The sequence below is a fragment of the Mus caroli genome, unplaced genomic scaffold (assembly GCF_978045245.1).
Source record: "Mus caroli unplaced genomic scaffold, Mus_caroli_1 scaffold_15, whole genome shotgun sequence".
Lineage (NCBI taxonomy): Eukaryota > Metazoa > Chordata > Mammalia > Rodentia > Muridae > Mus > Mus caroli.
In genome coordinates this window covers 96,241,028-96,262,312 of record NW_028227270.1, presented here as the reverse complement: position 1 = coordinate 96,262,312, position 21,285 = coordinate 96,241,028, and the positions used below count along the sequence as shown (strand labels likewise).

At 43.9% G+C, this 21,285-nt stretch overlaps 1 protein-coding gene across 4 annotated transcripts in view; it reads left to right on the top strand.

Annotated features, from left to right (window-relative positions):
• The window catches only part of Kiaa0319 (KIAA0319 ortholog), a 77,185-nt gene extending 60,668 nt beyond the window's left edge, over nucleotides 1-16,517 (top strand). For all 4 annotated transcript variants that reach the window (XM_085831206.1, XM_021180546.3, XM_085831205.1 and 1 more), the window contains 2 exons: nucleotides 884-975; nucleotides 13,749-16,517. In XM_085831206.1, coding sequence (XP_085687332.1) covers nucleotides 884-975; nucleotides 13,749-13,927 — 271 coding nt within the window. In that variant the 3' untranslated portion in view covers nucleotides 13,928-16,517. The remainder of the gene's footprint in view (nucleotides 1-883; nucleotides 976-13,748) is intronic.
• The last annotated feature ends 4,768 nt before the right edge of the window (nucleotides 16,518-21,285 follow it).

The following is a 21,285-nucleotide window of genomic DNA, read 5'->3' as shown; positions in this document are numbered from 1 at the left end:
TTGTGTCTGGAAACAGCTACATTGTACTCATATAGTGAAAAACAAAACAAAAACCAAATATTATAATTCTTAGATGATGTGTACAGTGAAGCAATCATAAATACCATCATTATCATTTGGCGCAGTAAAGCACAAAAATCAAGCAGACATTACAACTCTGAAAAGATGTACTCAGTGACTCACAAACAGAACAGGTGACAGCATGATTAATAGAAATCCTCCAAGAATAACAACTCTGAAAGGGTGTCTTCAGTGAGGCAGTCATCCAAGGCTAGTGGCATATTCCAAGAGCAGATTAATAAATTGTTATGGTCAATTATTGTTTAGCATCTAATGCCTGATTTTTTAAAATAAGTCTTCAACACATAAACTTAAATTATTTTAATTCTTCTTATTTAAGGCTTTCTTTACCATATACCAAAGCCCACTTCCAATAACACACGTGTAGCCATATGAAACTTTATTGTTGGGAAAGTTTTTTCTCTATCACAATACTATTATATAATTTTGTAAATGATTTATAAAGTAAAGCGTTGGTTTCCCCAGAGATAAGGTCATGTTAGTGACCCCATCTTAAGGGATGGTTTCTTACCCATTATTCTCCCTTAAGATCTTAGCCTAGGCTACCAGGAACATGTAAATAAGAAAAGGAATAAGAGAAAACAAAACAGATAGATTGCCATGAGAACTTATGGCACAGTATTTTGCTCCAGCCAAGAGTTCCACAACCGGTCCCAGGAGGCCTCCTTCTTTTGAAGTTTTTGCCTTAGTCTGTGGCAGAACTTGTCACACAGTTTCTACTGAGGTTGGTGTGGCAATTTATGTGGAAGAGATACCAAGTGCCATTCTAAGCATCCAATCTAGCGTTTCACTTTTCTTTCAGACGGAAAAGGACTAAGATCCGGAAGAAAACCAAGTATACCATCCTAGACAGCATGGACGAACAGGAAAGAATGGAACTGAGGCCCAAGTACGGTAAGACGCTTCCCTTTAAACACCTTACCTAGGCACTGGGCAGAGAGTCGAGCTGGATGAAAGGGAATCAATAGTTAGGAAGAAGAGCAAGCCTGGGAGTCTGCAAGGGAAGACAAAAAGCAGCAGTCCCCTGGGCAGGCTGCCTGAGAACAGGCCCATGGGAACTGTATTAGGAAGCTAATGAAGAATTGGCGACCCGGGTGGTGGTGGTGCATGCCTTTAATCCCAGCACTTGGGAGGCAGAGGCAAGCGGATTTCTGAGTTCGAGGCCAGCCTGATCTACAAAATGAGTTCCAGGACAGCCAGAGCTACACAGAGAAACCCTGTCTCGAAAAATGAAAAACAAAAAACAAACAAACAAGAATTGGCAAGTACTCTGAGGCATTAATGGCTGAGGATTGCAAATACTGAGCTTCTGCCAAATGCCCCCAGAGCAAGGACTTCTCTTCCATCAGGGTGTCCCTGGTGTCTAGTTCTTCTCTACTCTGGCTTGTGGGGAGGCGGGGCATGTGGCCCACCAAGCACTTTTCCCCTGGCTTTTCCTTAAGAGCTGCTCCCTTGACATCTGGCCAGACATGCAGCAGCAAGGCACCTGGCCTTTAAAAGCAACCGTTTCCCATCAGCTCAGTCAGCTGAGGCAACTTGAGAAAATTGTCCTCTCAGAGGGTATTGACCCTTTTTTTTTTTTTTTCTTTTTTTTTTTCTTTTTTTTTTCTTTTTTCTTTTTTTATATTTTTATTACATATTTTCCTCAATTACATTTCCAATACTATCCCAAAAGTCCCCCATAGCGCCCCCCACTTCCCTACCCACCCATTCCCATTCTTTTGGCCCTGGCATTCCCCTATATTGGGGCATATAAAGTTTGCAAGTCCAATGGGCCTCTCTTTCCATTGATGGCCGACTAGGCCATCTTTCGATACATATGCAGCTAGAGACAAGAGCTCCAGGGTTCTGGTTAGTACATCATGTTGTTCCAACAATAGGGTTGCAGATCCCTTTAGCTCCTTGGGTACTTTCTCTAGCTTCTCCATTGGGAGCCCTGTGATACATCCAATAGCTGACTGTGAACATCCACTCCTGTGTTTGCTAGGCCCCGGCATCGTCTCACAAGAGACAGCTATATTTGGGTCCTTTCAGCAAAATCTTGCTAGTGTATGCAATGGTGTCAGCGTTTAGAAGCTGATTATGGGACGGATCCCTGGATACAGCAGTCTCTAAATGGTCCATCCTTTCATCACAGCTACGAACTTTGTCTCTGTAACTCCTTCCCTGGGTGTTTTGTTCCCAATTCTAAGAAGGGGCACAGTGTCCACACTTTGGTCTTCATTCTTCTTGAGTTTCATGCGTTTAGCAAATTGTATCTTATATCTTGGGTATCCTAAGTTTTGGGCTAATATCCACTTATCAGTGAATACATATTGTGTGAGTTCTTTTGTGATTGTGTTACTTCACTCAAGATGATGCCCTCCAGGTCCATCCATTTGGCTAGGAATTTCATAAATTCATTCTTTTTAATAGCTGAGTAGTACTCCATTGTGTAAATGTACCATAATTTCTGTATCCATTCCTCTGTTGAGGGACATCTGGGTTCTTTCCAGCTTCTGGCTATTATAAATAGGGCTGCTATGAACATAGTGGAGCATGTGTCCTTTTTACCGGTTGGGACATCTTCTGGATATATGCCCAGGAGAGGTATTGCTGGATCCTCCGGTAGTACTATGTCCAATTTTCTGAGGAACCGCCAGACTGATTTCCAGAGTGGTTGTACAAGCTTGCAATCCCACCAACAATGGAGGAGTGTTCCTCTTTCTCCACATCCTCGCCAGCATCTGCTGTCACCTGAATTTTTGATCTTAGCCATTCTGACTGGTGTGAGGTGGAATCTCAGGGTTGTTTTGATTTGCATTTCCCTGATGATTAAGGATGTTGAACATTTTTTCAGGTGCTTCTCTGCCATTCGGTATTCCTCAGGTGAGAATTCTTTGTTCAGTTCTGAGCCCCATTTTTTAATGGGGTTATTTGACTTTCTGGAGTCCACCTTCTTGAGTTCTTTATATATATTGGATATTAGTCCCTTATCTGATTTAGGATAGGTGAAGATCCTTTCCCAATCTGTTGGTGGTTTTTTTGTCTTATTGATGGTGTCTTTAGCCTTGCAGAAGCTTTGTAGTTTCATGAGGTCCCACTTGTCAATTCTCGATCTTACAGCACAAGCCATTACTGTTCTATTCAGGAATTTTTCCCCTGTGCCCATATCTTCAAGGCTTTTCCCCACTTTATCCTCTATAAGTTTCAGTGTCTCTGGTTTTATGTAAAGTTCCTTGATCCACTTAGACTTGACCTTAGTACAAGGAGATAGGAATGGATCGATTCGCATTCTTCTACATGTTAACAACCAGTTGTGCCAGCACCATTTGTTGAAAATGCTGTCTTTCTTCCACTGGATGTTTTTAGCTCCCTTGTCGAAGATCAAGTGACCATAGGTGTGTGGGTTCATTTCTGGGTCTTCAATTCTATTCCATTGGTCTATTTGTCTGTCACTATACCAGTACCATGCAGTTTTTATCACAATTGCTCTGTAGTAGAGCTTTAGGTCCGGCATGGTGATTCCACCAGAGGTTCTTTTATCCTTGAGAAGAGTTTTTGCTATCCTAGGTTTTTTGTTATTCCAGATAAATTTGCAGATTGCACTTTCTAATTCGTTGAAGAATTGATTTGGAATTTTGATGGGGATTGCATTGAATCTGTAGATTGCTTTTGGCAAGATAGCCATTTTTACAATGTTGATCCTGCCAATCCATGAGCATGGGAGATCTTTCCATCTTCTGAGATCTTCTAGAATTTCTTTCTTCAGAGACTTGAAGTTTTTATTATACAGATCTTTCACTTCCTTAGTTAGAGTCACGCCAAGATATTTTATATTATTTGTGACTATTGAGAAGGGTGTTGTTTCCCTAATTTCTTTCTCAGCCTGTTTATTCTTTGTGTAGAGAAAGGCCATTGATTTGTTTGAGTTAATTTTATATCCAGCTACTTCACCGAAGCTGTTTATCAGGCTTAGGAGTTCTCTGGTGGAATTTTTAGGGTCACTTATATATACTATCATATCATCTGCAAAAAGTGATATTTTGACTTCATCTTTTCCAATTTGTATCCCTTTGATCTCCTTTTGTTGTCGAATTGCTCTGGCTAGGACTTCAAGTACAATGTTGAATAGGTATGGAGAAAGTGGACAGCCTTGTCTAGTCCCTGATTTTAGAGGGATTGCTTCAAGCTTCTCACCATTTACTTTGATGTTGGCTACTGGTTTGCTGTAGATTGCTTTTATCATGTTTAGGTATGGGCCTTGAATTCCTGATCTTTCCAAGACTTTTATCATGAATGGGTGTTGGATCTTGTCAAATGCTTTTTCCGCATCTAACGAGATGACCATGTGGTTTTTGTCTTTGAGTTTGTTTATATACTGGATTACGTTGATGGATTTCCGTATATTGAACCATCCCTGCATCCCTGGGATGAAACCTACTTGGTCAGGATGGATGATTGTTTTGATGTGTTCTTGGATTCGGTTAGCAAGAACTTTATTGAGGATTTTTGCATCAATATTCATAAGGGATATTGGTCTGAAGTTTTCTATCTTTGTTGGGTCTTTTTGTGGTTTAGGTATCAGAGTAATTGTGGCTTCATAGAATGAGTTGGGTAGAGTACCTTCTGTTTCTATTTTGTGGAATAGTTTGTGAAGAACTGGGATTAGATCTTCTTTGAAGGTCTGATAGAACTCTGCACTAAACCCATCTGGTCCTGGGCTTTTTTTAGTTGGGAGACTATTAATGACTGCTTCTATTTCTTTGGGGGATATAGGGCTGTTTAGATCATTAACCTGATCTTGATTCAACTTTGGTACCTGGTATCTGTCTAGGAACTTCTCCATTTCATCCAGGTTCTCCAGTTTTGTTGAGTATAGCCTTTGGTAGAAGGATCTGATGGTGTTTTGGATGTCTTCAGGATCTGTTGTTATGTCTCCTTTTTCATTTCTGATTTTGTTAATTAGGATGCTTTCCCTGTGCCCTCTAGTGAGTCTGGCTAAGGGTTTATCTATCTTGTTGATTTTCTCAAAGAACCAGCTCCTTGATTGGTTGATTCTTTGAATAGTTTTTCTTGTTTCCACTTGGTTGATTTCACCCCTGAGTTTGATTATTTCCTGCCGTCTACTCCTCTTGGGTGAATTTGCTTCCTTTTGTTCTAGTGCTTTTAGGTGTGTTGTCAAGCTGCTAATGTGTGCTCTCTCTAGTTTCCTTTTGGAGGCACTCAGAGCTATGAGTTTTCCTCTTAGAAATGCTTTCATTGTGTCCCATAAGTTTGGGTATGTTGTGGCTTCATTTTCATTGAACTCTAAAAAGTCCTTAATTTCTTTCTTTATTCCTTCCTTGACCAAGGTATCATTGAGAAGAGTGTTGTTCAGTTTCCACGTGAAGGTTGGCTTTCTATTATTTATTTTGTTATTGAAGATCAGCCTTAGGCCATGGTGATCTGATAGGATGCATGGGACAATTTCAATATTTTTGTATCTGTTGAGGCCTGCTTTGTGACCAATTATGTGGTCAATTTTGGAGAAGGTACCATGAGGTGCTGAGAAGAAGGTATATCCTTTTGTTTTAGGATAGAATGTTCTGTAGATATCTGCCAGATCCATTTGATTCATAATTTCTCTTAGTTTCACTGTGTCCCTGTTTAGTTTCTGTTTCCATGATCTGTCCATTGGTGAAAGTGGTGTGTTGAAGTCTCCCACTATTATTGTATGAGGTGCAATGTGTGCTTTGAGCTTTACTAAAGTTTCTTTAATGAATGTGGCTGCCTTTGTATTTGGAGCATAGATATTCAGGATTGATAGTTCCTCTTGGAGGATTTTACCTTTGATGAGTATGAAGTGTCCCTCCCTGTCTTTTTTAATGACTTTGGGTTGGAAGTCAATCTTATCAGATATTAGAATGGCTACTCCAGCTTGTTTCTTCATGCCATTTGCTTGGAAAATTGTTTTCCAGCCTTTCATTCTGAGGTAGTGTCTATCCTTTTCTCTGAGATGAGTTTCCTGTAAGCAGCAAAATGTTGGGTCTTGTTTGTGTAGCCAGTTTGTTAGTCTATGTCTTTTTATCGGGGAGTTGAGTCCATTGATATTAAGAGATATTAAGGAAAAGTAATTGTTGTTTCCTGTTATTTTTGTTGTTAAAGTTGGCATTTTGTTCTTGTGGCTGTCTTCTTTTAGGTTTGTTGAGGGATTACCTTCTTGTTGTTTCTAGGGCGTGGTTCCTGTCCTTGTATTGGTTTTTTTCTGTTATTATCCTTTGAAGGGCTGGATTCGTGGAGAGATAATGTGTGAATTTGGTTTTGTCGTGGAATACTTTGGTTTCTCCATCTATGTTAATTGAGAGTTTGGCTGGGTATAGTAGCCTGGGCTGGAATTTGTGTTCTTTTAGTGTCTGTATAACATCCGTCCAGGATCTTCTGGCTTTCATAGTCTCTGGTGAAAAATCTGGTGTAATTCTGATAGGCTTGCCTTTATATGTTACTTGGCCTTTTTCTCTTACTGCTTTTAGTATTCTATCTTTATTTAGAGCATTTGTTGTTCTGATTATAATGTGTCGGGAGGTATTTCTTTTCTGGTCCAGTCTATTTGGAGTTCTGTAGGCTTCTTGTATGTTCATGGGCATCTCTTTCTTTAGATTTGGGAAGTTTTCTTCTATAATTTTGTTGAAGATGTTTGCTGGTCCTTTGAGTTGAAAATCTTCATTCTCATCCACTCCTATAATCCGTAGGTTTGGTCTTCTCATTGTGTCCTGTATTTCTTGGATGTTTTGAGTTAGGATCTTTTTGCATTTTACATTTTCCTTGATTGTTGTGCCGATGTTCTCTATGGAATCTTCTGCACCTGAGATTCTCTCTTCCATCTCTTGTATTCTGTTGCTGATGCTCGTATCTATGGTTCCAGATTTCTTTCCTAGGGTTTCTATCTCCAGTGTTGCCTCATTTTGGGTTTTCTTTATTGTGTCTACTTCCCTTTTTAGGTCTAGTATGGTTTTGTTCATTTCCATCATCTGTTTGGATATGTTTTCCTGTTTTTCTGTAAGGACTTCTACCTGTTTGATTAGGTTATCCTGTTTTTCTTTAAGGATTTGTAACTCTTTAGCAGTGTTCTCCTGCCATTCTTTAAGGGATTTTTGTGCTTTCTCTTTATTGTCTTCTGCCTGTTTAGCAGTGTTCTCCTGCATTTCTTTAAGTGTGTTATTAAAGTCCTTCTTGAAGTTCTCTATCATCATCAGGAGATATGCTTTTAAATCCGTGTCTAGCTTTTCCGGTGTGTTGGGGTGCCCTGGACTGGGCGAAGTGGGGGTGCTGGGTTCTGATGATGGTGAGTGGTCTTGGTTTCTGTTAGTAAGATTATTACGTTTACCTTTCGCCATCTGGTAATCTCTGGGGTTAGTTGTTATCGTTGTCACTGTTTAAAGATTGGAGCAGAAGCTGTGTTCCACTCACCAGCAGTCTCTAAATCCTGCGGCGGGGGTCGTGGGTAGCTGACGGTACCCCGGTGCTGGTCCAGCCGGAAGAGGCCTGTGGTCCTACACAGGCCGTTTTTCTGCTTCCCTAACTAATGCAGTCTCTGGTCCCGCGTGCAATTGGATTGGAGCAGAAGCTGTGTTCCACTCTCCAGAAGTCTTAAGATCCTGTGGTGGGTGTTGTGGGTAGCTGGTGAGTGTCAGCCTACGCTGCGCCCCAGCTGCCCCGGTGCTTTTCTGACCGGAAGAGGGTTGTGGCCCTATGTAGGCCGGATTTCTCTCTCCCCAACCAGAGCAGTCTCAGGTCCCGCGTGATTGGACTGGAACAGAAGCTGTGTTCCACTCACCAGCAGTCCCAAAATCCTGCGGCGGGGGTCGTGGGTAGCTGGCGGGTGTCAGGCAACCCTGCGCTCCCGCTACCCCGGCGCTGATCCGGCTGGATGAGGCCTGTGGCCCTACTCAGGCCGGTTTCTGCTTCCCTAACTAATGCAGTCTCAGGTCCCGCGCAATTGGATTGGAGCAGAAGCTGTGTTCCACTCACCAGCAGTCCCAAAATCCTGCGGCGGGGGTCGTGGGTAGCTGGCGGGTGTCAGGCAACCCTGCGCTCCCGCTACCCCGGCGCTGATCTGGCCGGATGAGGCCTGTGGCCCTACTCAGGCCGGTTTCTGCTTCCCTAACTAATGCAGTCTCAGGTCCCGCGCAATTGGATTGGAGCAGAAGCTGTGTTCCACTCACCAGCAGTCCCAAAATCCTGCGGCGGGGGTCGTGGGTAGCTGGCGGGTGTCAGGCAACCCTGCGCTCCCGCTACCCCGGTGCTGATCTGGCCGGATGAGGCCTGTGGCCCTACCTCGGGTATTGACCCTTATGCTCGGAACACCTCCTGCTGCTCCAGTTAACCTTTGGGTTCTTACCCATTAGCTATCACTTATGTAATGTGCCTCTGAGGCTGCTCGGTGATGATTCTGTGAGCTTTCCATAATTCTGGGTTCGTAGGTAGCTTAATTCTTTTAGAGAGGTGTGGCTATTTTCAAAGTTGACAACCCAAGCTGTTGTCAACAGGGATGAAGTCCGTAGTATAAGCAATTTAATCTTATCCCTGACCAGCTTAAAAATATATGAGACTCAGACTATGGCTATTTTATTGGCTTTGACAATAACTGGCTGGAGGTGGGTAGCCCCTAACTTATTTTTCTAACTGCTGGCCTGGCTACCTCCCCAATGATGTACCCAAATATTTGCTGTTTCTCCTGGCCACATGCTTGTGGCACATCTCTTCCTTCTCCTCTCCCCTTGTCTGCTTCCTCCTCCCGTAATCAGGTAAAAACCCACCTACTTCTAATCCCCCCAGTAATTGCTATAGCCATTTTTATATAACCAGTAGTTTTAAGTTAAGGAGCAAAGTTTGCACAACAAAAGCTGGTAAAGGTGAGAATTCACTTGTAGGCCTAGACCTTCAGTACAGAATTTAGCATTATAATACGTAGTAACAGACCAACCCTCCCAAAATATGAGGAGGGATTCTTGTCATGGAAGATCAAGGATAACACCTTCTAGTAGGTGGTTCGTGTGTGTGGTGGTGGTTTAAATAGGAATGGGTGCCCATAGACTCCTGTGTTTGAACGTTTGGTCCATAGGGAGTAGAACCATTAGGAGGTATGGACTTGTTGGAGGAAGTGTGTCACTGTGGGGCAGGCTTGAGGCCTCAGAAGCTCAACCCGCTTTGACTTCTGCTTCTGGAGGATCAAGATGCAGAACTCTCAGCTCCTTCTCTAGCATCATGTCTGCCTGCATGCACCATGTTTTCTGGCAGGATGACAATGGACTAAACTTTTAAAACTTTAAGCTAGCTGCAAGTTAATGTTTTCCTTTATAAGAGTTGCCATGGTCATGGTGTCTCTTCATAGTAATAGAAACCCTAACTAAGACAGGGGAGGAAGGGTGTGTGTGTGTGTGTGTGTGTGTGTGTTAGGGGGTGCAAAATGGTTTATTGTGTGTAGAGAGTGTGGTTAAGTTGTTGTGACCCAATACCTGACAAGTAACAATGTAAGAGAGGGAGTGACTTGGATCAATAGGTCATTCTTCAGTGACAGGGTGCTAAGGGGGATGACCAGACGATAAGATAAAGAAGATCGGAAAGCTGGGGACAGGAGATCTTACCCAAGCTATGTCTTATGCCAAGCAAGTTTGTTAGGAAACACAGCATCTTATATACAGTCTTCCTGAAAAAAAAAAATATGACACTGTTATCAAAAGCTGTCATACAAAGGGACAAAGTCAGCAGGAAGCTGATCAAGCAATATTGCATGAAGGGACACAGGTATCTCAAACGTACCACAGACCTAGCCTACAAGGTCCTTTGGACTGATAAACAAACATAACCTCTTAGGGTGGGAAAAGTTGAGTTCTCAGCATGAAAACATAGCTCCCTCAAGGTCCTGGAATCAAGCCATTTCTGGCTTTGCCAAACATATTTCTAGTTTTAGACAAGGAACTATGTGCCTTTTCCACACTCCAGGGTCCCAGGGAAAGCCTTGGCTTGGGCCTAACCCTCGACATGGAAGGGTTTAAATTGGTTAAGTGTTTGAGTATACAGACCATCTTGGTAGGGAAGGCCTGGCTGCAGGAGCAGTTCTTGACTATAGCAACGGTACCTGAGGACACTTGCTCATTATCTGTGTGGGTCTAGGGATGACAGCACTAAGCTGTTTTCTCCTTGTTCCCTCTCATTCAACCCAAGACCACTGAATACAATGGAGTAGCCCACCCAAGACCACAGACCATACAATGGAGTAGCCCACACTCAGGGCAGATTGTCCCTCTCTGGACAGAGTTCTTAAAGTCACACAGAGAGATGTACAATCACTAATGCATTAGCGATGTCTGTCAAGTTGACAATGGAAAATAGGCACTCATTAGCGGCCCCACAGGAGTTCACAGGGAATACCAACTGCAGCTGTAAATCCATTGAGTGCTCACCATTGGTGTTGCTGGAGTTAATGCAAAGGTGTTAGGTGCTTTATTCCTAAGAGACTGAGGCGCTTAGGGTTGGTTAGTTCACAAACCTTCTATTTGTTTCATGTGCCTTCTTACTAGTCACAGAAGCCCCACATTCCTGCCATCCCATATCGCCTAATACCTTCCCATACCCCTCCACCATTGTCTCAGATCTTTATAATCCCACCTCTAACTCACAGTAGTAAGTATCCTTGTTAGCACAGGTACTTTCAAGTACACTTTGCCCATTTGATTCTAAGCCCCGTGAATCAAGTACTGGGATTATTCTCCATTCTATAGGAGAGGGTACAAGGATGGAGGAAAGCTTAGCAGATGGTCTGAGGAGCATGGGCTGGAGCAGGCTGTCAGCCTCAGAGCTGGACTCTGTTCCTCTGTGTGCCCCACTACGGTATAAGTCTATTCTGGCTACCGTAACGACATAAAAGAGAGTGGGGACTTAGAAACCACATGTGTTTATTTGTCAGAGATCTGGAGTTGGATATCCAAGGTCAAGGTAGCAAATTCAATCTGTTGAGGCCACTTCTTTCATGGGTTAGTATTTTCTTCTTGTATCTTTGCATGGTAAGAGGAGCAAGAGAGCTCTCTGGTCTATCTTTATGTTTCTGTCTCTTGTCTCCATGTCCTTGTTTCTGCCCCACCCTTCTCTCTCAAAGGGTATAGAACCGAAGGTTTTCAACATATGCTACACAGTTGTTCCACCTCTGTGTTATTGATGTCTCCAGCCTTTTCTTTTCTCTTCCTTTCTTTTCCTTTCTTCTCTCTTCCCTCCCCTCCCCTCCTCTCCTCTTCTTTCTTTTTCTTTTTCTTTTTTTCTTCTTTTTCTTTCTTTTCTTTTCTTTTTCTTTTTTCTTTTTTTTTTTTTTTGAGACAGGGTTTTTCTGTATAGTCCTGGCTGTCCTGGAACTCACTCTGTAGACCAAGTTGGCCTCGAACTCAGAAATCTGCCTCCCGAGTACTGTCTCCAGTCTTTTCTTATGCCTTCTTCATAAGGGTACTTGAAGCAGTGGTTCTGTTAATCCACTCTAAACTCTCCAGTGGGTGCAAGCGCGCTTCTTGCTACCCACCGAGATGTTTTGGGTTCACAAATGAAAGACACACACACATTCAACCTTATTTTTATTATGCCCTAAGCAGCACAATACTTGGGCCACTCCCAAACTTACGTACGCATTGCTTATACTTCCCCTCGATATTCCTGAATTATTACTTACTAAAATTTTATATTTCATCTCTGTTACCTCAGACCCAATCAGGGGAGTGCCCCTGGACCACTCTTCCCCAATTCTTACAAGGTTGTATGCTTTCTCTCTTGTAGCTCTTAGGCTTGGTATTTCTGCTTCTCAGTCATAGTGATTCTAAGAACTTCCTCTCTTGGTTTCCTTGCCTGGGAAATCTAAGGTTCCACCTCTGTCTTCCTGCCCAATAATTGGCTGCCAGGGACTTTATTTACCAATTAGAGCCAACTGGGGGCAGGGACCCTGGACATCTTATAGGCAGCAGTCTGCTAACAGGCAGACAGGTTCCTGCGTGATTTTGGGAGCCAAATTAACTCAAATAGCTTTAGAACCAATCCACAACAGGTACTAATTTCCTCCATAGGCTCTCTGCTCAGTAACATAGCCTTGAGATAGGTTTCAATGTAAAATTTGGGGGACACTATAGTTAGACTACAGTATCCTCTAAGTCTGCAAGACTCCCCTATACTTCCTCTTTTGTATACTGTGGGTTCCTCTGTGTATGGGTTAAAACCCACTCTTTCCAGCTGTTTTAGTTAGGGCTTCCATTGCTGTGAAGAGGCACTATGACCATGAAAACTCTAACAGAAGAAAATATTTAACTGGGGCTTGCCTACAGTTCAGAGGTTTAGTCCTTTGTCACCAGGGTGGGAAGCATGGCGGCGTGCAGGCAGATGTGGTGCTGGAGAAGGAGCTGAGAGATCTACCTCAAAGCCTTCCCCCAGTGACTACTTCCTCCAACACCTCCTCCAACAAGGCCACACCTCCTAATAGTGCAGCTCTCTGTGGATCTACAGTGGCCATTTTCATTTAAACCCTCAAAGTGGCGTTCCTGTCTTATCTCTGTGAGCTCCAGCCTTGTTTCCCACTTGTCATTCCACACTATCTGGGTTGTTTTTTTTTCTTTTTCCTGTAAATTCTTCCGGATGCTTCTAAATGTTCTATGCCCTCCTTCTGTCTTCCTACCTCAACATCCCTCTGTGTTCAAATCCATCCTATTTAGATCATCACAGAACTAATCCCAGACACCAGGGGATGTTCGTATCCTCCTGATTCATGTAAGAGTTTTACTTCTTATTTCTTAGATATTTTTGAGTCCTGGCATAGATCTATGTTTTAACTCCTTAGCTAGAAACTATAAGTTGTTTTCAAAAAATTCTAAACATTAGTGTTGGTGAGATGGCTCAGTGAGTAAAGGTGGTTGTCTCCAAGCCTGACAACATAAGTTCTGTGCCTGGTGGTGTTTGGAGAGGACTAACTCCTACTGTCATCCTCTGACCTCCACATGAATGCCGTGGTCCTGCACCCCCAGTAATCTTTAGAGTTTCCTGTTAGACCCTATGAGCTGGTTGATATTCAGGATCTTTTTTTTTTTTTTTTTTTTTTTTTTTGGTTTTTCAAGACAGGGTTTTTTTCTGTGTAGCTAGCCCTGGCTGTCCTGGTACTCACTCTGTAGACCAGGTTGGCCTTGAACTCAGAAATCTGCCTCCCAAGAGCTGGGATTAAAGGCCTGTGCCACCACTGCCCAGTAGGGATCATATTTTAATCCTCTTCTTTGCTTCAATCCCCCAGAATTCAAATCATCTACCAAAAATATTTAGTAGGGTTAACTTTGAAGTCATGGCAGCATTTATGTGTTGAGAGCCCACATTGCACTAAAAGCTGGGTGAAGGGCTTCACAGGTGAGTTATATCCAGTCCTCACCACAGGCCCATGGGTAGGAGCTTTGTCGCCTTCCAGAAGATGAGACGAGGTTAGGTATCTTGTCAAAGTTGGAACTCAAATTCAAGGTTGACTGACACCTGAAGCCTCTGTCATGCCAACCCACCTGCCATGCAGGTGACGGCTTTAAAGGCCAGTCAGAGGGTAATCCACAGTCCTCCCTGGAGCACTGGGGAGCACACAGACAAAAGGACAGCCCTGAGAGTAAAGTACTGCCTGTGTTCACGCTCTCCCTGCTTCTCCCCAGGTATCAAGCACAGGAGCACGGAGCACAACTCCAGTCTGATGGTGTCGGAGTCTGAGTTTGAAAGCGACCAGGACACGCTATTCAGCCGAGAGAGGATGGAGAGAGGGGTCCTGAAGGGTTCCCTGAATGGCTGTGCCAGAAATGGAGTTTCCTTCGGTTATTACTCAAAGGACAGATAACCGGCTGCTGTGGAGAGACCTCGTGAGCCCCCGTGGCTCAGTACTAGGCAGTGGGAGTTAAAACACAAAAGCTGTCTCCTGCTGGCCACAGTGCAGTGGCAACCCTCCCCAGGGGCCTTGTGCTGTGCTCCAAGTAGTGATGAAAAGACCTGGGTTCTTGGAACTTTCAAGACACAAAACAAAATCCTGCTTCTCCAACTGATGCTCATCAATAGAGAAAAGGGGTGCATAAAACCTCTGGCATCTGCTGAAAAGTTTTGTGTCTTCTAGCAGACACTTTGTTATATTTATTGTCCATGATGAGATTAGGCAAACACCTATTTCTATTTATATAGCCCTGTAGGAAAGGCAAGTTAAGGAGGGTTGATTGCTCTGTAGAAGCTGCGACTGCCTCTAAGAACCTTCCAGAAACGGCTTCTCCAGAGGACCTGCAGGATCAGCTTGCAGTTCATCTTTGAGGCAGGAACCTTCTGTGTGCAGCTTCCTGTCTGTGATGCAGCCAGCTGTGGCCAGCTAGAAGGTCAGGAGCTAAGGAAGCTTCAGAATCTAAGGACAGGAGGCAATAGAGATGGGGAGGGGGCGGAGGACCCTCAGGTTAAATGTTGAAGGCCTTTAACATTTTTCTCATTCACTTTCTCTAAGAAAAAGAAACCACAGTGGGACTTCTTTCAGCCCCAGTGGACATTCAGACTGACTGCTTATTATTGTAACTTTTACTAAATATGCACTGTAGCACTGCCATGGAAAAGTGGGGAGGACTCGGTGAGCATAGACATTCCCAAGCTCTGAAATATGCTCCTAATGAGGGGAAAGTGGTCACCATGCTCTGACTGCCTACAGAGACTTCCCATTGAAATAACTGGACAGAACATCTACCATTTTTGCTTAGAAATGTATTTAAGGGACTGGAGAAATGGCTACATATAAGACCTCACTGCTCTTGCAGAAGACTGTGGTTCAGTTCCTAGCACTCACAGGATGACTTGCAACTGTCCAGAACTCCATTTTCAGGGGTCCAGGGCCCTCTTCTGGCCTCCAGCAGCAGCGGCGGCAGCGGTGGTGGCAGCAGCAGGAAGAATGTACAGAGTTCATACATGTGGGCAAAATACTCAAGCACATAAAAAGGAATTATACAAGGTCCACCAACAAAGCAGCACCCAGAGCAATGGACTGGAGCTCATTGCAGCCTGAGATGTTGACTGACTTATGGTAGTTGCCCAGGTGCCCATGGCCCCAAGGCTGTTGGCCTTGGCGATGCCCTTGGCATTTAGAGAGTGGAAGAGCCAGTACTGTAGTCTTAGCTTTGGGAGAGGAGAGCAAGGTGGAACAGGAATTCAGTGCTAGCCTTGGCTATACAACAAGTTTGAGGGCAGCCTGGACTATTTGAGATCCTATGTGTAAAAATGAAAGAAAAAAAAAGTTAGGAGAATTAGAATCACAGCTTAAATTTTAGTAATTGTTTGTTCTGGAATTTTCTATTTCTGAGCTATAGTTAACTGAAAACTCAAAAAAAATCAGTGAGCTCAGTATATTATAACTTTACTGGTGGAATGATGGAATTAAAATGTATAGGAATGTACTTTTATTTTAAAAGTAGTATGTTTATATCTATATATTATAGTTCAACATTATCTATAATGTTAGAGGAGCAGTGATTTTTTTTTTAAAGCACTAGTATTTAGCTCCATACACAGAATCTTCCCTATCCACAGACCAGGCTGATGCTATTTTCGTGGGTAACTGGACATTTTTGGCACAGAGAATCCAGCCCAAGTTGGAACAATAGAGCAAGGTGCTGAAGCCTGTGACCCCTGCTGCTTTCTGTGCACAAGTGTACTCACTCCTAGTTGACCTTTCCAATTCATCTTGAAAGAAAGCGTTCCTATGTCGTAGACACCCACTGAAAGTCCAGAGAGCATAAGTAATTTTCACAGGGTCAGAGTCAGTGGTGGATCTGGGAATCGAGTGCCGAGACCTACTTCCCAATGCACGAAGTAGTCCAGGCATGTTGGAGGGCAAATCCTGGAGAACCTTCTAGACCCCTGAAAGTTCTGTTGCTACGATGATGAGGAAAGCTTCGAGTGTGTCTGGAAGCTAAAGACAAAGTGCGAGGTCATGGACCTGGTGTCTTCCTCTGGAGCACACTATAAGCCACCCTCCCTCTAGGTTTGCAGTGGGTTTGCTGGTTCTGTTCCTGCCTGATCTCAGCCTGGTCTCTCTGACCCACCCATCACAAAAGAACCTTGACTCTATAGTGAACCAGAAATAAACATCACAATGGTTACTGGAAAATGGATTCTGTCTTGTGACCCACTTGTTCCCTGGGGACTAAAATGGGGTTAGGCTAGCCCCTCAGCATCCATCTTGCTCTGTCTATAACTAATGATCTTAGATTCCAAGACTCTAAGAGGTATTGATGAACAGAGAAAAATAAGCAGTGGTCCTCAACCCCCCTAATTCTGAGACCCTTTAATACACTTCCTCCTGCTGTTGTGAACCCAACTACAGATTATTTCATTGCTTCTTCATAACTGTAATTTTGCTACTGTTATGAATCGTAATGCAATTATCTGATATATAACTGTTATGGAGGTTGCAACCCACAGGCTGAGAAACTGTTGTGGCATGTGGGAGAAAGCATTTTATAGGGCTCAGAGGCGGAGTGCACAACTAGTTACTGTTTTAGAAAGATTCAAATGCCAGCATCCCACAACTGAGTATGTTTAAGACACCTTAAAGAGAGATGGCTCAGCGGTTAAGACCACTGACTGCTCTTCCAGAGGCCCTGAGTTCAATTCCCAGCAACCACATAGTGGCTCATAACCAGTGTACTCATATAAATAAAATAAATAAATCTTAAACAAACAAACAAAAGACACACAATGAGGAACAGCCATCACTTGTGATTTTAGCACTTGGAAGGTGGGAGTGGGAAAATCAGGAGTTCGAGATCACCATCCACAGCTACTACTGTATTCAAGGCCAGCCCAGGCTACAGACCTGTCTCAAGAAGTAAACAGCCATCCAGTGAAGTAAGAAAATGGTGACATAGATCAGCAGGGAAAGACCCCTGCTGCCAAGCCTGAAGACTTAGGTTTGATTCCCAGGACCCACATGGTAGACAGAAAGAACCAACGCTCCAAAGTTGTCCTCTGGCCTCCACACAAAATATCTGGACGTGTATGCACATGTACACACACACACAGACATACACACAATTGCAATTTAAAAACATGTAGCCGGGCGTGGTGGCACACGCCTTTAATCCCAGCACTTGGGAGGCAGAGGCAGGCGGATTTCTGAGTTTGAGACCAGCCTGGTCTACAAAGTGAGTTCTAGGACAGCCAGGGCAACCCTGTCTCGAAAAACCAAAAAAAAAAAAAAGTATTCCTCAACACTTCTTTCACATAATGAGGAGGACTTTTTTAAAATTATTATTATTTTTATGTGACCAAGATATCCTGGATGCTGAGTCTTGATTTTATTCGTTTAAATGTATTATCTTCCACATGTTTTGACCAGGTGTTGACTCTTGTATTCCATACATATGCTGATCTAAGGAAAAGTCTTCTTTGAAGGAGAACTGTATTTTCCCTCTGCTAATGTGGCTAAATCTGGGGCTGTGGTCAAGGGACACTGGCCTGAATCTACACACTTCGCCCACACGGCTGCCACTTACAAGTCTCTCCAGCGGAGGACAGAATGTCCTCTAACACTGAGAGATAAACCTGCGGAGATCAGTCAGTTCAAGCAGCCTGCCAGGCACCAGGGAGGACCGTTTAATCCTCTGATCCTCTGGTCCTCCCTATAGAGAGGGTCCCTGGAGATGGGTCAGGAGACTGTTACCTGTTTTCTTATGCTGCACGTGCTAAAAAGGGATTTTTAAAAAATGTTTTTACTGTAATCTTTTTTCTTTTTTCTCCCTCAGTATTGGAGACAGAAGCCTGGAGTCTGATGTATGGTAGGCTCTACCCCTGAATTATATCTCCAGCTCCAGGTTTTAAGATTTATATGGTTGGGAAAAAAATTGAAATGTTTTGATCACATGCCTAATATGATTTTCAAATTTGTGTCTGTAAAAAGTTTTTGGGCCATGATCATTCATGTGTTTATGTATGAATGACCCCATGGCTGCTCTTATCTTACAAAAAGACTTTTTTTTTTTCCAATTTTATTTACTTCGTGTATGTGAGTACACTGTCGCAGTCTTCAGACACGCCAGAAGAGGGCACCAGATCCCCATTACAGATGGTTGTGAGCCACCATGTGTAATGAGCCACCATTGCTGGAAATTGAACTCAGGTCCTCTGGAAGAGCAGTCAGTGCTCATAGCCACTGAGCCATCTCTCCAGCCCACAAAAAGGTTTTAAATAGACTGTAGTAGGAGTTGTCTGCAAAGTCTAAAACACTTAGCCAGGTATAATGGCATACTGAGCAGGCAGATTTCTGTGAGTTCAAGGCCAACCTGGTCTACATAGTAAGTTCTAGGACAGTCAGGCTCCATAGAAAGAGCCTGTCTCAAATCAAAAGAAAACCACACACACACACACACACACACACACACCAAATGAACAAAGAGTAAAACTATTATTTGCTGTATCAATATTGGGAAAACAAACACAATATCTGAAACTCACAGGTCCTTCCTGAGGACAGTCAGCTTGAATTGACCAGTCTCAGCTCAGTGGCTTTCTATCAATATTAAAGGACATTCTGTCCCTGCTGCAAACTAACTTTCTTTCTCTCTCTCTCTATTTCTTTCTTCTTTTCTTCCTTCCTTTTTCCCCTTCCTTCCTTCCTTCCTTCCTTCCTTCCTTCCTTCCTTCCTTCCTTCCTTCCTTCCTTCCTTCCTTCCTTCCTTCCTCTCTCTCTCTCTCTCTCTCTCTCTCTCTCTCTCTCTCTCTCTCTCTCTCTCTCCACTGTATTTTGTGGCTGGCCTGCAATTAATAGAGATCTTCCTCTCAAGTGTGCTGGGATTAAAGTCCTATGCCACCATGCACAGCCCTGACAGTATTTATAAAACAAAACAAAACAAAACAAAAACAAAAACCAATTTACAACTAGGAATTTACCTACGTGTGTGAGCACCTAAATTCAGTTCATAGCACTGCGGGAAAAGTCATTTTTAAAAAAGTATATTGGGGTATAATTCACTTAGAATAAACTGCACATACTAAGTATAATGTGATAGATTTTGAGGTATGGCCATGCCCGGGAGCCGCCACTCTAACTGAGCTAATGAGTATGTCACCCTAAACGATTTTGTGCGATCCTTCATAGACACACCTTCCCTAAAACCACACTACTAGATGTCTTTGAAGTTTCTAGTTTTGTAGAATTGATGCTGGATGTATTCATTTTTGGATCTCCTCCGCCACGAAGTTGTCTCCATCAGTCTATTAGCAATTTTGTTGGGGTAAATTGTGGAGCCCCGGAGTGCTACTCCTCAGGTCTGTGAATTAAAAGTCTCCTTGATCATCACGGTCTTGCAAGAGTTCTTTATTTTACTGAGTTTTTGAAAGGGAAATGAACCAAATATACACCATAACAACGACAATGACTTTTGGCCGCTGTTGGATCTAAAATGTCCCAGAAAGGCCAAAGTGTGGGAAGACTTGATCCCCAAACCCCGCCACTGCTGGAACACACTGGAAGCTTTAAGAAGTGGGGTCCGGTGGAAGGAAGTGACCTCACTGGGTGCGTGCCTTCCTCGCTCTGCTTCTCCACCCGCCATGGGAGCCGTTTTCCTCAGCCCAGCTCTGTTGATGCTCATTCTGGGCCCAGTCCCAAAGTAAGCTGCTCGCAACGGTGGACTAGACCGGTGAGTCAGAATAGACCCTTCCTTCTTGTAAATTCATCAAATCGCAGGTATTGTGACCGGTGACAGCTGATTAACACATTTTTTTTTCCCTCATGAAAACAAACAAACACTTTAAAAAATGTTCTCAAAGGTCTAACTATGTATGCCCCCACCCCCCTTTTTTCTTTTCTAGGTCAGCTTTCTCCCTTGCCCCAGAACACACTTCGTTTTTTTCTTAGAGGAAGAGGCTTCCAGCGCTCCTGCGTTCTGCTTTCCCATTGCTGAAGTGACTCCCCGGAGAGCAGAGGTCTGTGGACCGCCCAACATGTAAAGGAAAGTGCCCCTGGTATGGACATGCCAGAGCCTGGCTGTGCTTCCGGTTCCTCGGGATTGGGCTTGGCCTCTGTCCTCGGGATTAATGTAACCCTCATCAACTGAATCTTTCTGAACTCATCAGCAAGCCAGGGGTTGGAGGAGGCCCTCTGAGCAGCCCTGGGGGAATCACCCAGGGTCCTCTTTTTTTGTGGCGCTCTGGGAAGAAAGCCCCACTAGGAGCTTAGTAGCCACAGAGCAGAGTAAGGTGGGGCTGTCTGCGCCTCTGTCAGTTGCCACTCAGAGGCGGTTCCCTGTGCACTCTGCAGGGGCGAAACCATCAGGTCTGGGAGCAAACGCTGCAGGCTCTATATTGAGGTAGTACTTGAAGTCCACACCCAACCCTTTCTGTCTTGATTTGTGAAGCAGTACCACCCTCCTGCCTTCATCATGTCCAGCTGGGACCTGCGAGGAACTCTGAGCCTTGAGGCCTGGGAGCTTGCCCTCTCGTCCTGGTCTCTGCTCAACCCTGGTCAAGGCTCTGCCTGGAGTTCCCACTGCTGTTGCACCTTAAATGAACTCTCTGGGAGTTGGGGATGGGGAGGGAAAGCTCGTGTCAACATTCCAAGTCAAAATTTGAAGACAGCCGGTTTCCCTGGGCACAGGGGACCCTGGGGGCAAAATTTGTACGTTGAACTCCTAACCCCCAAATTCTAGAATGTAGGAAGAGATAAGCCCTTTAAGAGTGGTTCAAAATGAAGCAGTCAGTCTGGGTCCTAATCCAATTTTACTGGTGTCATAAGGTGACTAAGCCCCACTGAGGGTTGGGGGGGGGGCACCTAGTAGGAGAACTCCAGAGAGGAGTGGGCCACCTGTAGGCCCAGGAGGCGGGGTCATACAGGACCTTTCCATAGCTGACTAAGGCTTTGCCTTCACCAATGCAACCATTTAGGAATTTAATGGAGCTTTAGGGGTGAGTCTCTTGTAAAGGCCAGTTTGCTTAGGTCTTTTGCATATTATGCTCTATACAGCCTAGGGATTCTGCTAGCAAGGCCATTGCCTTGGCCTTGTACCAGAGCCATGAGCTAAAACAATACAACTTACCCAAGCTGTGGTATTGTGTTATTAGCAACCGAAAATGCACTCAGACAAGTGTTCACATTCGTATTCCAGGATCGTATCTGGATACCAGGGGCTCAGAAAATGCCTTTCTCATACTTCTCTGTAAAAATAAAAAACTGGAAAA